This window comes from Ochlerotatus camptorhynchus, unplaced genomic scaffold (genome assembly GCF_037179485.1).
Source record: "Ochlerotatus camptorhynchus isolate MF236.1 unplaced genomic scaffold, CSIRO-AGI_Acam_v1.1 ptg000149l, whole genome shotgun sequence".
Classification (NCBI taxonomy): Eukaryota; Metazoa; Arthropoda; class Insecta; order Diptera; family Culicidae; genus Ochlerotatus; species Ochlerotatus camptorhynchus.
This window is the reverse complement of record NW_027040639.1, coordinates 1394065-1410859: the sequence shown is the minus strand read 5'-3', so window position 1 is coordinate 1410859 and position 16795 is coordinate 1394065. Positions and strand designations below refer to the sequence as shown.

The following is a 16795-nucleotide window of genomic DNA, read 5'->3' as shown; positions in this document are numbered from 1 at the left end:
ATAGACGTGGGGACAAATAATCACGGAGTCAATAATCTGAGAGCTCAGGATTCGAGCTAACTTATAAATTCTGTTTCATACGCCAAAGTTATTGTAGTAGGCCTAGATGTAGTAGGCTTTGCCTGACTGTCATAAGTTAGAGATTGATTCTTTATCCGACCACCAACCAAGATAGACTGAACTACGGACAAGTGGAGAAGGAAGCATTAGCCCTGATATTCGCTGTCACCCGTTTCCACAAAATGCTGTATGGACGACACTTCCTCCTGCAAACCGATCATCAACTCAAGGTTTTCGGCTCAAAGAAAGGTATTCCTGTTTACACAGCAAACCGTTTGCAGCGCTGGGCCTTGACACTTCTGCTGTACGATTTCGACATCCAACACGTTTCATCGACGAATTTTGGCTATGCAGATTTTCTATCCCGGCTAATGTCATCGCAGCATAGACCAGATGAGGATTACGTCATAGCCGCTGTGTGCGTCGAATCTGAAGCAAAAGCAATTCTCGACGACACCATGAGCAACCTTCCAGTCACGCACCAGATGATTGTGGCTGAGACGCTAAAGGATCCAGTTCTTCAGCAAGTGGTGAATTTCCTTAACGAAGGTTGGCCAGCAAATGCGAAGCAAGTTGCTGATCCTGATGTCAAGAAGTTGTTCGCCAGACGAGATGGACTTCAAGTTGTCGACAACTGCGTTATGTTCGGCGATCGAATCGTCGTCCCATCAAAGTTTCGAAAGCGGATCGTTCGTCAACTGCATCGTGGACACCCAGGAATGGACCGAATGAAGTCTCTGGCCCGAAGTTACATCTACTGGCCTAACGTTGACGACGATGTGGAGCAATTTGTCCGTCAGTGCACTGCATGTGCTGAAGCAGCGAAGTCCCCGACAAAAGCAACCTTGGAGTCATGGCCTCTCCCGGACAAGCCACGGCAACGTGTCCATATCGATTTTGCTGGTCCGATCCATGGATACTACTATTTCGTCATGGTAGATGCTTTCTCTAAGTTGCCCGAAATTTTTCGCACTCAATCTATTACCACAACTGCAACCCTGAATATGCTGCGTGAAACGTTTTCTCGTTACGGCAACCCAGACACATTGGTCTCAGACAACGGAACGCAATTCACCAGCGAGCAGTTTCAACAGTATTGCCGTGCAAATGGTATCACCCATCTCCGTACTGCTCCCTACCACCCGCAGTCCAACGGCCAAGCGGAGCGATTCGTTGATTCACTCAAGCGTGGCCTCAAGAAGCTAGCCAAGGGGGAAGGATCACCCACACTGGAGCACCTGCAGACATTCCTTTCGGTGTATAGTTCAATCCCAAACCGAAACACACCGCAGTCGACGTCTCCAGCAGAAGCTTTCCTCGGAACACCAGTGCGCACCACTCTGGACCTACTGAAGACACCTGTTCCTGTAACTGAAGCTGTCAAGAACCACAAACAAAACGAACAGTTCAATTGGCGGCATGGAGCAGTCAAGCGCGAGTTTGAAGAAGATGGCCTGGTCTACGTTGAACAGCATCCCAGAAACGCCAAGTCCTGGATTCCTGGTCGAGTCATCGAACGGAAAGGTTTCGTCAACTATATCGTTGCACTGGACATGAACGGGAGACCGAAGCTGGTGAGGTCGCATGTAAACCAAATGCACCCTCGTCACACTTCTGATGATCCAGAGCAAGCGACGCAGCAACTACCATGGGAAATCCTGCTTGATGAAATTCAAGATGAAGCTGTACCGTTGGATCCAGAAGTGCCATTCAATCACGATGTCCCTATTCCTGTTGGTTCCGTATCACTCGAAGCTGATGGTGAAGTGGCAAGTACGTCTGGCGAAAATCCTTTTTCGACAATCGACCATGAACCTGCTGCTCAAGATGGAGAACTTCAGTCCGCACAAAAGCCCGTGTCATCTGAAGTAGTTGGAGACTTTATTCGACGTTCTGTACGAGAATCAAGAATTCCAAGAGAGCTCTCTTCCTATGACATTTTCTAAAAGGGGGAGATGTAGTAGGCCTTGCCTGACTGTCATAAGTTAGAGATTGATTCTTTATCCGACCACCAACCAAGATAGACGTAATAAATAGTAGCTCTTAACAACAGCTTGTTTTACTTGTTGGCCTTGGTTACGGATATAAGTTTTTTTTTTCCTTTGGTTTGTTTTTTCCGTCGATCTTGTTTTCCGTGCTGAACACCAATGCTACCGACGTGCCAGGAAGGCAGCTCCCACACCTGGACCCTACCTATCGACCCATCAACTCATGAACCGGGGACCAACGGCTTTACTTCCCATCCGAAGGAAGGCGTGATCAGATATGTTATGCCTCAGAACATCCCGGCGGCGCCGACTGGGATTGAACCCAGGCCTGCTGGGGTGAGAGATAATCACGCTTACCACTACACCACCGGCGCCGTTGGATATAACAGTTATGATTTCCATAAGAACTCCTTTCGCCAAAATTTAAAAGCTTTCCTTAGCTCAGTCGGTAGAAGCGCAGCTACAAAGCAAGGCCATGCTGGAGATGGCTGGGTACGATTCCTGGTCCGGTCTAGTAATTTCTCGGATTCGAAAATTTGTGGACTTCCCATAGAGCATAGAGAAGATTGTACTTGCCACACAAAATTATACTAATGCAGAAATGGTATAGGTATCGAAAGCTCTTAATTAATAACTGTGGACACTAAGTTCGAGAGCACGCAATAAGCTAATATGCGATAAACAATAAGCTTGAAATGCGAAGAAGAAGGAAATGAAGTCTTATGCAATTCTAACCTTCCTTTGCCTCACTCAGTGTACTGCTTTGGAAGTTCTCTAAACAACATTTTCTGTTTTTAATCATTGGATATGGTATATGATCATTGGGGTCTCAGAAAACCTAGTCAGTAAAAACACGGTATTACCCGGGTTCAATTCCCGATCCGGTCGAAGAAATCTTTCGGGTTTGAAATTCTCTCGGCTTCCCTGGGCATAGAGTAGCATTGTGCTTGCCACAAAATATACAAATTCATGCATTAATAATCATTAATAACTGTGGAAGCGCATCTAGAACACACTATGTTGAGAACAGGCAAAACGCTACGGAAGCATAAAAAGCATAGACGCAGAAAGATGGTCTATGATCCCCAATGTCAAATGCCGTATCGTTTTCCCAACGTGAATCTCCTCCACTGAGTGTTTCCATATCCGATTTCATCGATACATTCTCTGCGAGTCAGTTAGGCAAAACACCTGTGCAAAAACCATTTTACAGACAAAGAAAAGTGCTATTTTCCCGCGAGCAACCGCGAAACCAGCTATTATATCTCATGAACCAAACATTAAATGTGCAAAATCAAACATGTATCGGTTAAGGATAGTATCCTTTTACCTAACGCACTGAACTTAGTCACAAACCAGATGCAATTATAATAACTGAAAAAAAAACCAAGGCAGGGGTTCAATTCGTTAGATATGTAATTATGCGTAACCAAAACAGTTTTATGTGTACCAATGAAAGCAAACAATATAATACAGAAAAGATATCGATTAGGAATCAAAAAGTTTTAAACAGGAGATTATTGTCAGCCTAATACATTGGAGTCACGCAACAGCTTTGCCCAGTGGATAAAAGACACACCAAATGAAAATCTCCCCTATCGCTTCCCATTGAAAACAGAAAACTCTCCCTCTCTCTACATTTTCGAACAGTAGTTCTAATGCGAGGAGCATTAAGCGCTAACCCGAATTGTATAAAGCACAATATGGAATAAACTGATTCTATGGAAAACTGTTATTCTGGTTATGCAATCAACCATATCCGAACAAGGACACCCTTTTCTCTGAAATCATGTTCGCCATCCAATAGCGGGTGTGCTTTCAGCTATTTATTATCGGCCTCAAGGCAATCATATGTACGGGATACAGACCTTTCGGAAAGTCCTTCTGCCTCAGCTCCTTCACCACTCGCAAGTTGCCCTTCGTCAGCAGCTGCTTCATCACATGGAGCGGCCTTGTCACCGACGAATCGCGCCGATCCAGTTCAACTGCATCGGTGTTCGTAAAATTCTCCTTTATCACCATCATTCCGTTCTTCTTCAATGCCTTCGTACAACGGAAGAAAAACTCCACAATATCGCCGTCGGTCAGATGGCCCAGGACCCACTGGCACCAAATTACGTCGTACTGGCCATCCTCCGGGCGGAACTCCTGCAGCCCCACGTTGTACACAGTGCCCAATTTTCCACTAGGACGCAGATCACTTTCGGCCGTTGCGCAAAATTGTGCGTCCTGTTCCACAAGATCCACCCGTTCGAACAAGTTCATCAGCAGGTTCTTGCTGACCCGTCCGATCCCGGCACCACAATCCAAGGCCTGCACTCGCCCGGGTGCCGGCTTCAGTTTGAACAAGTTCTTCAAGAACTGATCCGATCCACGAGTGTCCGTGAAGGAAATGCTTCCGAAACCACCGAGCATCCCGTCCACTGTGGGGGAAATCGTGGACCAATACTTTTTCGCGTCCTGGTAATACTTGTCCTCGCGCTTGTCGGTGACGATGGATTCATCGTTTTGATTTCCATTGTTGCTTGATTTTTCCACTTCTCCGTTGGTTTGATTGGGGATCGAGGGTGTAATCTCTGTCGCGTTTTCCATTTCTTTGTGCTTGAACTCTTACAAAATAGATTTTATCTAATTTAGATCGATGCAGTCAGCACTAATTTCGAACGGAAAGGACTTGTGGAACAAAACTGAACTCCATGGCCGACTGGGTAATATCAACAAACTTGAAGCATGCTCCTGCTCGCGGTCGGCGAATTGTCAAACATAATGCTGGTGCCAAACTCTCAAGGCACTCAACATAAAGTGAGTGCCGAAGCTGAGCTCGTACACAGTCAGTGTTCCCAATTATTAGATATATTTTTACTTCAAGGTTGAGGTTTATTTTTTAACTCAAGCACAAAATCGAAATTAAATTTTTCACTATTTTTGAAAAATCTTCGGTAATTTTTGACAGATTTTTTATGTTATTTTATTTGGAAAGGATATTAGTTCCTTGTTCTTATGGTTGTACAGGCTTGTTATTTCCTCACACATTTTGCGCAAAGAGTAAACTTTACAGCTTATCAAATTTAGAAGAACGATTGCACAGCTTTATGAAAATACCTCGTAAAATACATTCACACCGAGGCAAACACAAAACGAAATGGAGAAAGAGTGGTGCGCTTGTATAAAGTTATAGCGAATTCGTTTATTAGACTGATCCAACCTGGATCGGGTATCAAGATTTGTCCTGTTTGTTTTCTGACGTCAGTTTGATCGTTTGTTTTTAAAACCCTAACGCAGGTTCGCGCAGGTTGAGGTTTACAATGAATAAAAGTTCGTGGTCTTAGTCTTAGTTTCGGTTTCGAACAGGTTCCATCCCCGACAATAAACGAATTCGCTATTACTTTCTTCATTGTGCTCTTTAAATGATAAGCTGTTGAATTTGCTCCCAATGGCGAATTGCGTATAGAAGAGTACAAAATATGATCGTTATTTAAATTGAAAAACCATTGGAATTAACAGTTTGCATTGGTTCTTTTTTTTTAGAAAGCTGTTAGCTTTCAAAACTGAAGTAATCAAACAGTGCTATGAAATGGTATTGTTGAACAATTTTTATTTTAAGAGAATGCGCTTTTAATATTACGAGTCGAGAGTGCAAGAAACACTTTTAAAACAAAACGTTTCATTTGAATATTTTCGAAACTTTTAATTTGAAAATGTATTATTTTTATTGCATTAATTTTTGTTATTTGTGTGTAGCAAAGAAACACATAAAAAAAACTACAAGGGACATCCCTATGGGGTTATACACAATGGTGACGTAGGACCTCGCGTAGGACTACGTGGTCTTATATAATAAATGTTATTTGTTAACTGCAGCAAGAGCTTGTGTTTTGTATAGGAATAGGAATTAGAGCGGGGTTCTCTGTATAAACAGTAGTAAAATCTTTAGTATGACGCGCTTGACATAGATGGGCCACAGCGACTCACGAAGAGCTACTGATTCCGATGTGGGATGCAGCTCGCTGCTTGCAGAACAGAGAACTGGAAAACATCACCACTCACCACGTGGTGATTGAATAAACATCGTTTGGTAAGACCGGATGGAATTCAGCTTTGAAATCTGTGTTAGGGAAACCGCTTTTCGCAGACAATCTGTGATAATATTAATTATCATAGCAACAGTTGCACATTCACGCAATTTTCAATACTGACATTTTGAAAAATGATAAAATCTTAAATTTAACAAATGCGTAGAAATATTTCTAATCGATTGGTGATAAAATTATTGAAATTGGTCCAGGGGCAGCTGAGTTATTAACGTTCAAAATCTTTCATAATTTTGTTACATGTTCCATTTTTGGTTTTCACAAAATGTACCCCCATATAGAAATCACAGACGTAGTCCTACGTCAAAAAGTTACAACCTGGATTCGAACAAAGGATTCTGTTGGATCCAACGGCACGCGTACCTAACCAGTTAAAGCCCAAGCACAATGACAGCGGAAAAGCCCGATTTGAGTAAGTATTATCTGTTTCTTTGGTAACAAAATACGCCGAAAACGACGCAGAAATCATCGCCATACAAATTCCTATGGCGACGATTTCTGCATCGTTTTCGGCGTGTTTTGTTACCAAAGAAACAGATAATATACTTGTCGGATTGAAAACGACTTCGATTAGGCATCCTTGATGCCATTTGTGACAACTGTCAAACTTGTCGTTTCTGTTCCGCCGTTTATAAATTCAGGCTCTTTAGATTTTCCTATGTTTCGAGGGGTGAATCGATTAGCTTGGGACCGAAGAGAGTACCAGAGCTGAGCCAAAAAGTTGAGCACGTTTCTTCGGGATCTTCTAGACTAGAATTCCAAACTCTCCCCTTTTAAAGGAGAATTCCAAGGTAGTTGTGAGTAGAATTACAAAGAAAGAAGAATAATCTAAAGGGAATTCTAAAAAGTATTCAATGATAACGGTGAGGATGTTCTGAGGAAAGTTTAAAAGGAATTCCAGGGAAATTTTCAAGTGAACTGAACTCCGAGCAAAAGACTTCATATCAAGAAGACTGGCAATTCTTCCATTTTGCCATACAAACGCTATGAGACCAGGTTCGCGTCATCTGCCGCTCGAAGGTAAATCGAGCTGAACATTGCATTAGGCCCTAAGTAACATTGATGAATTCTCTTCGTCGACTTTCTCTTTCGTTAATATCTTGAGCACATAACTGTTTCTTGTTGTGTTTGTCGTATTAGATGCTGCTTTTGTCGATCTGTGTGCCGAAAATACCTGAGAATATATTTACATTGCCGTGGGAATACAAATAGAAAGACGACGAAGAGAATCTGTCAATGTTACTTAGGACCTAATGCAATGTTCAGCTTGAAATGCTTTGAACGAACTTGATAGCAAAGATTACATCCTCAGAAGAATGGTTTGTGTATTTGCTCATTTTTCAATGCGTTGCTTCCACCTTCACTCAAGCGCAGCGCTACCAACAATCAATACGAAACTATCGATTTTAAATTGGCTCACTGCTTGACTAGCCTATTGGTCCCAAGCAAATCGATTAACGTATCCCATTCTAGTCGACATTCTAGTACTACACAATGTTTGTTTTGATTCGCTATGCAAGATGCAAGTTTGATAGATAAAATGAGAGGTTAGTGGCTTTTCTTAGAGTCGGTGTATAATGAGTCACGCCAAGAGAAAAACAGTTGAACTTGCATCACGGTTTTCGAAAGGTTCCGTTTCTTTTCACTTGGCAACAGAGGACTGCTACATCAACTTCAAATGACTTCTAGCGAGCAAAAAAAAAATAGCGGCTCATTATATCAGTGATTTTGTCCAATCATCTTAACAAAAATAGTAGAAATTCTCATTACTGATTGTTACCCAACGTATCCCATGACAATTTAATGCTCACTGCGTGTTTATGATCATTTCTTCGATTATATTTTATATTTTATTGCAATACCTTTCGTGGACCTTTCATAGCATCGTAATGTTTGTTTACTTTGCACGATACACGAAACGAAAATCAATTATTTTATTCATGTGTGTCACTTATACATTTTTGCCAAAACCTAAGCCTTATACATTCCATAAGACATACCACATAGGTCATATAAGAATGCATTAAAGGTATGTGTGACCGCTTATACATTTCATTTGACACATTATCTTCATTAACTTTTTGCAAGGCGTCTGCTTATAACTTGACTTATACATTTTATGAATAATCAGCAATAGAAATTTGCCAAAAGGTATAAGGAGATTTCTATCCGTGTAGGTAGCCGGTTTGACAGTTCAATAGGTAGACTTGGCTTCACTCTTGGCGTGACTCATTATACACCGACTCTAGATTTTCCTATGTTTCGAGGGGTACATCGATTAGCTTGAGACCGAATATAGTACCAGAGCTGGGCAAAAAAGTTGAGCACGTTTCTTCGGGACCTACAGGTTGCGTGACGAATTTTTGCAGTAAATGGCATATTTGAGAAAAAATACACCAGTTAGTTATTCTAGCAATGAATTTTGTGCGATTTATTTTCTTTCGCAACATATGGATGTTGTAAGTAAATTTATTCAAAAAATTGCCTTTCCTTTCGACGACTGTAGTTAGACGCTTCCGGAAACTGCAGTATGCACGTTTTAAAATGTTTCGATCCATAGATGTCATCACTTAGCTTTTAGCGACTTAAGAGCAACCGTAACGGTACGCTGCTAAACTCATTTTAGCAGCCCTCATCATAGCGCAGCTACCGTATCGGGGGTTGCCATACGCGTAACTAAAATAGCAGTCGGCTTCTCGGTGAGAAGCGTGTTACCAAATTTAGCAGCGCGGGAGAAAGGTTGCTATTCGTAGAAATGTCAAAATGCTCACTACCGGTACGGACTACGGCGAGAAAATTGATAACCGCGATAGCAGCGACCGGTGTGGAGATAAGTGGCTAAACTAAAATGAGAGCGCTGTGCGCTGTTAAAATAGTCACGCAAATGACAACGACCGTTACGGTTGCTCTAAGTGTGGTGTGAGGGGTTCTATTGGTATCCCGTTGGACGACGCCCTATACAAAATAATCCAACGGATTGATATCGGGACTGCTTGGGGGCCAAATTTCTTCCTCCCAAATTTACGAAATATTTTCCGTAAGCCATTTCTGTGCTTTATTGAGCAGGTGCTCCGTCTTATCACTTTCCCAAGCCTTTTTTAATATTATACACTGTTCTTTCAGACACATTTACCGACCGAATTATTTCTTTCATGCATACTCCGGCGCGCAACAAAGCGACAACGGCTGACAGATTGCTCTCTTGTTTCGACATCTTTACGTTTACTCAACATTGTTTGTTTAAATCTTACACCTAACAGTATAAACTATCCAGTGCTGCCAAATATATCTAAATCATGATGCACAAGCATGAGAAATTACTATTTGAAATTTACTGCAAAAATTCGTCACGCACCCTGTACTAGTCTTAGGCCGTTCGCAATGCTGAGTTTCAAAATTGTTTTAAACGACTTGACAATTCTATAATTTGAAACTGTCAAAAATAAAACTGCACCATGATCAGCGCAACGCACAGTTCTAAAACATGTTTGTAATCACCAAGTTCCATAAAATTTACTGTTCTCTATGAAGTTCAAAGAGTTTTTTTGTGAAGCTCTTCGAAACATCTTTAAATACATACAGAAATTTGAAACAGAGTTCCATTCGTGTTTCAAACTCGCTCAGAAATAAAACAGAATAGTCGAGCAGTTGCAAATCTGGTGCAAAGTAGTGCTCGAATAATGAAACTGCAACTCAGCATTGCGAGAGGTGCGTTTCTGTTCTAGTTTCAAATTGAAACAGTCCTTATAAAATACAACAGCATTGCGAACGGCCTAAAACATTACCACCTTCTGTTAACTACGCTGAACAGATGGCGGTAGTGTGTAAACGTCAAGCGCAAGGGAATTGACTATGCGCGTCACAAGTGGCGGTACTACCAACTACGATACTTGTAAATTTACCGTAAAATGCTTGTTCGATGAACAACTAGCGAAGGTTATGTCTGTTTGTCTGTGCTAATTAGGTTCAGTTTAGGTACGATGACTCTGCGAAAATTCTTGAGAAAAAATTCCAATTCCATCAAAATCCTAGAAAAAGCAAAAATAAGACTTGAGACTCGGGGGAAATTACTTTCATGACAATACATACCATGTTTGATCAACAACGATTTTGCAGACATTGTAAACGAAAAAGACTTCTTGACAGCAGCAAAGGCGCAACCATTCATTGGAGGTAAGTTTATGTTATTTTTATTGTTACTGTATACATTTTGACTCTTAGCGCTGCTCAAAGCGTATGCAAACAATCGTAAATATATTCATAAAACAAGCTAACATACGGCAATTAAAATTGATTCGGGAGTGTGATCGATTCAGCCATCCGTACAAGGCAAGTGAAATAAAAAGTTTACTAATTTACCGTTTAAATATAAAAAAAATTAACCACAGTTGCACTGTAAAGCACTCGTATGCACAAACGCGGGGAATCGGGACGCACCACTTTGCTCGTACCGTGAAAGCCTTTCTCGAATGCAGCAAGTCGTAGTACCTATAACACAATTTTGTTTGGTAATGATTTTCACGTTAGGCTTTCTAGACCGTTTCGAGTCGCCCCTGGCAGCACGAACAGTGCTGCACTCCACTTCCGTAGGGGATGTTCGCTTCCTTGATGTCGCTCAGCAACGATAGGATCCGGCCGGCGGTTTCAGTCGGTTTGATGTGCACCTTGGCCACTTCAGTGCCGTCCCCATTTTCACTGGGAATCGGCGAAGAGCTGATCGGACTAGGAGAAGACGGTAGATCGACAAATGGCGGCAGGTTGCGCTGATGATCGCCGGATGGCGTTGGACTCGGCGAGTTCAGGGGAATGGATCCACCCTTTTCTATCACAAGCTGATGAACCAGATAGTTGAGCTCCTTGAGCTTCAGTTTCATCATCTCTCGGTCATGGGCCAGCTGTTCCAGCTGAAGATCACGCTCCATATCTTTCTGCTTCAACATACGTCGCTGCTGCTGATAGAGCGTAATGTACTCACCAATGGTTTCCGTTTCACCTTGCAACTGCATGACCAAGTGCTCTAGTCGTTGCTTTTCATCCGTCAGCTCTGCCACTTCCAGCATGGTCCGTTTGAAACGTGCTTGCAATTTTTCCATGGCCTCGTGCGTGGGCAAGCTCACAGTAGAAACACTATCACTGATGCCGTCATGCTTGTCCACGTGATTCTCGCCAGCTTGTTCGTGAGCCGGACTTGGTTTTGACCTGCTTTGCAGACTGTTAATGGCATTCACTAGTTCGTTTTTCTCCTGTTTCAAGGTTTCAATTTCCCTGTGAAGTTCGTGCTGTTCATTGTTATGGTGCTCTTCTTCTTGATCAAGGCTGCTGCAGTTGGGGTGATGAGGGCTACCATTTTCATCGCTTGAAACTGGATCCGTACGATGGTTCTGCTGCACCTGCTGAAGCTGTTGCTGAGTGCGCTGCAGTTCCGCCTGCAGGATGTTGGAGTCATTTGCCCGGGATTCATAGTACCGTAATCGATCGATTTCCTGATTCTGTTGGAAAATCTGTTTGTTCAGTTCGGTGGTCTCGTGAGCCAAACGAATCATTTCCTCGTCCTTGTAGTGAAGCTTCTCACGAATCGCATTCAATTCTTCTTCTAGCTGACCATACGTGGATTTCATCTCCTTACCCAGATGAAGCTCGGTTTGCAACTTGTCCGTTAATTCCAATTTATCGTTACTCTAAAAAAACATTAAAATTAGATTTATCCACGCACAACACATGTACTAGAAATGCACTTACAATTTGCACAAACGCTTTCTGCATCTCTTCCAACTGTGCTTTCAGTTCCATATTCTGTGCTACTGCTCTTGATGCACCAACTTTTCCGCTTTCGATCTCTGCCATCAACTTTGCTACGTCCGGTTTATCAACCTGCAATCGCTCCAATGCCAGCTGCAGCTCGGTAATCTTCTCTTCGCTTTGTTTCCGATTTTCCTCGTACTTTTGATGAAGTTGCTCCACCGATTGGTTTCGGTTCTGTAAAATATGAAACTGATATCCCTAAAATCCAAAATAATTTCCATTAGCCCTTACCATATGTTCCGCTCGTTCGACCTCCATCGTGGAAATGTTTTCCTTCAACACTTTTACTTCTGCTTCCAGCGCAGCCTGCTGCTCTCCCGCCTCCGTTGAATCGTGCTGCTGCGCTGCATAGGTCTTCTGTTTCGTCAACTGTTGCTGGATTTGCTTCTCCAGTTCACCGACGTGTCGCACCAAATTTTCCTCCCGAGAAGACAATCGATTGTTCTCCTCCGTCAGTTCCCGCATATTGTTGGCCAAATTGGCCATATCTTGGTTCAAATGGAGCACATATTCCTTATACTGCAGACTGCTCTGGTCCCGTTCGCTTCCAATTCGACTGATTAGCCCCTGCAAATCTTTGATCTGCTGCGATTTGATCAAATTCTGCTGACTCAAGGACTCAACCTTTGCATTGAAATCCAAATCATCTTCCGAGGAGAGCTGTTCGATCCGCAGCTTTGACAAACCCAGCTCAGACTTCGTATGCTCCAATTCTTTCTGCACCAGCTGGTACTCCTGATTGCGAACCAGCAACTTCTGCTTCAACTCGCTCAAATCTTCCTGGAGATCTTCGTACAATTTCTTAAACTTATTCGCTTCCGTCTGGTACTCATTCAACTGAGTCCCTATCGTTCGCTCCAAATCTTCGAATCTTGAACCGGATTGTTTCATTCCTTCCAGTTCCTTCTCCAACTTCTGCACTGTTGCCCTGGACGCTTTCAACCGGTTCTGTAGCTCATCATTTTCCGTCGCCTTTACCTTCATCAAACTCTGATACTTGCCCACCGTCGCTGTCAGCTCGGCCTTCTCCCCGACCAGCACCCCTACCGCTTGGATCTGCATCTGCAACTGTTCCTGAATTGGTCCCAGCTCGCTCGTCACCTTAGTGCTATTCTCCAGCTTCAATTTGTCGACTTCATTCTTCAACTCCTCCACCAACGATTGGTTATTCCTCAGCCTCAACCGTAGTTCGTCGTTCTCCAACTTTTGCGCATTCATCACCCGTGACAGTTCTGCCTTTTCCGATTCCAACTCTAAGATCGTGTTCTGTGGCCCCAGATCAGCACTGGCATTCGCAATCAGATGCCCGATTTCCTCCGAAATTCGATTGATACTGTGCGCACTGACTTCCATCGGCGCAGGCAGTTCCGGTCGGGCAACCTGTGGTTCCATTGAGAGGAAATCCGGTACTAGTTGACCAGCATTGTTACTGAAATAATGCGCCACACTGTAGGATGATGGTTGCATAGAGGCAATAGTGGATGGAATTTCTTGCAGCAAGTGGTTTTGGTTTTGGATGTCATCATTGGGTTTTGGGGGTGGCGTTTGTTCGGCACTGTTGTTGTTGTTGTTGTTAGGCACCGGAACAGGAGTTTCCCTCGCGGAGTCGTCTTCACTTTTGCTGGGGCCTTCATGTTTTTGCTTCGACTGGTATTGTTTTAGCTGTAAGCAATGGAAGGTTTAGGTTTATTAGAGTGAACTTTTTCAAACATTAGATTAGGGAAATATTGCAAGTGGGCTGACGTGTCAAATTTGCCGTCAATTGGAGCCCACAAGAGATTGATTTGTTTCCGAAATTAAAAGGGGGAATATCATAGTATTTATTATTTTTAATACACTATGGTACATTCGACGTGCATAAGATTCTAACGCAGCTGATAAAATTAACTGGAAACAATGGTAAATTATGTTAAACAAACCTTTTTCCGGGCAGCAGCAATTTTTTCCTTCTTGTCTGCCATGATTGTTGTTTTTATGATGACAGAAAGTTATGTTGGAGCATAAAACATACTCCGTGTTCGTTTCAGCCCAGGGAGAATACGGAAACGATGTTCCACTTCGATGATGTTTTTTGCTGCACAGCCGCTTGTTGCTTGAACAATGCTTGCGTAGCTTTTCAAAAAGACCTGATACTATACTTTCATATTGAAAGGTCAATATTTTTACTGGTACAATTTTTGTTTTTTGTGTGTAAATGTAACTCTAAGATCAGAAGGTCCCGAAGAAACGTGCTATACGTTTTGGCTCAGCGCTGGTACTACCTTCGGTCCCAAGCTAATCGATGCACCCCTCGAAACGTAAGAAAATTCACAAACCCCTCATTTTATCTGTCAAACTTTCATAGCGAATCAAAACAAACATAGTGTAGTGCTAGAATTTAGACTAGAATGGGGAACGCAACCCCACGCACTTTCATCTCGATTTTTAAATCATAGTTTAAAGCAAAATAATAACTTCACTGTTTGACACTAAACTAACAAACTGACAGCTCGCTCCCATACAAAGTGACACTGAGGGGCGCTAATAAGGTGATTTATGCAAATGTAATCGTACTTATTTAAAATAGTTCCAGTGTGCCAAAATTGATGAAATTTAGGGTTTGGGTTCCATTTTTAATGCAGATTACGAATATGCATTTACCTCAATACCCTTAAAGAACCCAATTACACTGAAGTCTTTTTTTACACGGTTTTTTTACGCGGTTTTTTTTACACGGTTTTTCGCGATTTACACGGTACGTTTTTAACGATTTCTCGACAACGATACAACCTATCGACTTGATTTCAATCACATTATCCGTTTCAAGCTATAGGTAATCGAATGGCGTACTTAGAAAAAAAATCACAATTTTTGGTGTAAATACAGAAATTTTTAAAATATGTCTATATGGACCATAGCATGCTATAATTACAAATGGCATCAAAATCCGATTTTTATAAACATTTAAGAATGTGAAAAATCAAAATCTTGTAGGTTTTTTTACGTGGTTTTTTTTTACACGGTACGTATCCCCCGTGTAAAAAAAGACCTGAGTGTACATTAATTACACAATGTAGAACATTAACTACGTTTTAACTCCATTAATTACAGTTGAAATTTCGTTATTAAAGAGTACATTAATTACATTTTCAATACTTTTAATTACATTAATTACGGATAGATACTACCGTCAGTACTACTTCAAAACGCATTCATTACTAGGTACTTTTGATTGCATTTTAACTTCAACGCACCGGTTCTTTGTATTGCGTGCCCCTCGTCCGAGGCAGTGTCCTTACATACATAATTTTATTTATTTGTAGTTTTTTTTTACCTCTTCCTCCTCCTGCGGTTTGACCTGACGGAGAGTCGCAAAGAGAGAAAAATGGAACGTCAAATGCAGCCAGACGGCTACTGTCACGAACTGTCATTGGGAGCCAAGCAATTTTATGCAGGCCTCCGGAAATCTCACGCGTACACAAATGCGACAGCGAGCTGTGAGACAGAGCGTCGCATGACTCTCAAATCCATGGTGTACTACATTAATTGTACAAAAGAGAGACCAGAACGATGCGCGCGACAAGCTACACGCTCTCAACAAATTCAAGCGTTTCAATTTTTTTGTCTAATCGCATTGCTCTCTCAATGCGACGCATGTATTCAATCACATGCGACTGTTTCATTGCAACATCTCTATGCGCTCTCTCAGGGCGCCATCGCCGTGCGCTGTTTCGCATGCCTTGACTCTCGCGGTCCCATCATATGTGATGTTGTCGGGTGACGACGACGAGAGAAGGGACTGGAAGCCCGAATAGAAATTGTAATGTAGGAAACATCAGCAGACATCTTCAATACATTAAATTTTAACGTATATTGCTGTACCTTTAATGTATTCAGACTTCAGTGTGACGTCCAAGTACATAAAAATACATTAGCCTCAAACGTTACATCAGAATCAAACGTCTTGACGATGTAAAATTTGACATCAGAATACATCCAACGACAACAGAACCTAACGTTACATTAGAATCAAACTTCATCACGATGTAATTTGTTGCACGCATAAAACATCAGAATACATCCAATGACAACAGAACCTAACGTTACATTAGAATCAAACTTCATTACGATGTAATTTGTTGCACGCATAAAACATCAGAATACATCCAATGACATCAGAACCTAACGTTACATTAGAATCAAACTTCATCACGATGTAATTTGTTGCACGCATAAAACATCAGAATACATCCAATGACAACAGAACCTAACGTTACATTAGAATCAAACTTCATCACGATGTAATTTTTTGCACGCATAAAACATCAGAATACATCCAATGACAACAGAACCAAACGTTACATTAGAATCAAACTTCATCACGATGTAATTTTTTGCACGCATAAAACATTAGAATACATCCTATGACACAGCAATAAAAAGTGGCTTGCAGTGCAGTGATACCTCCTATGCATAGTTTTGTGACATTATCAATTGCAAATAAAATTGAACTCTTTAGAAGAGTGGAAACGCTAATAAAAGTGCACTTAGACGTTGTATCGTCTTGACGCCTTCTGCGCACTTATTCTTCATTCACCAAGGAATAAGTGCGATGAAGACACAACAACAATTTAACGTAAAACCGCACTTTTATTAGTGTTTCCGCATTCATAATCTCATAAATGTGCCCAATGCGCGATCCTCGACGCAATCATATAAAATAGCACATTGTGATTACAAGGTAGAGCTTACCACCATTAACTCTTGCACGACTGACATAGCCTCAAATCACTGAAAGAAGTTTTGGTATGCCCTGTGGGCAATGTTTATTTGTATGTAAAACAATGCCCTGGTGACGTTACAGTTAGGGTTTGT

The 16795-nt window shown here is 41.9% G+C and overlaps 2 protein-coding genes across 2 annotated transcripts; both read right to left on the bottom strand.

Annotated features, from left to right (window-relative positions):
- Positions 1 to 3847: 3847 nt before the first annotated feature.
- On the bottom strand, positions 3848 to 4757 carry Ntmt (N-terminal methyltransferase). The gene has a single exon (XM_065221762.1). It carries the CDS (start codon positions 4638 to 4640, stop codon positions 3867 to 3869), a length of 774 nt encoding a protein of 257 aa, XP_065077834.1. The 5' UTR covers positions 4641 to 4757; the 3' UTR covers positions 3848 to 3866.
- Positions 4758 to 10468: 5711 nt separating this feature from the next.
- LOC135701069 (Golgi matrix protein 130 kD) lies at positions 10469 to 13937 on the bottom strand. The gene is made up of 4 exons (XM_065221778.1): positions 13861 to 13937; positions 12173 to 13603; positions 11879 to 12115; positions 10469 to 11817 (listed from the first exon to the last, which is right to left on the bottom strand). The coding sequence occupies exons 1-4, from the start codon at positions 13900 to 13902 to the stop codon at positions 10672 to 10674; spliced, it is 2856 nt and encodes a 951-aa protein (XP_065077850.1). The 5' UTR covers positions 13903 to 13937; the 3' UTR covers positions 10469 to 10671.
- Positions 13938 to 16795: the final 2858 nt, after the last annotated feature.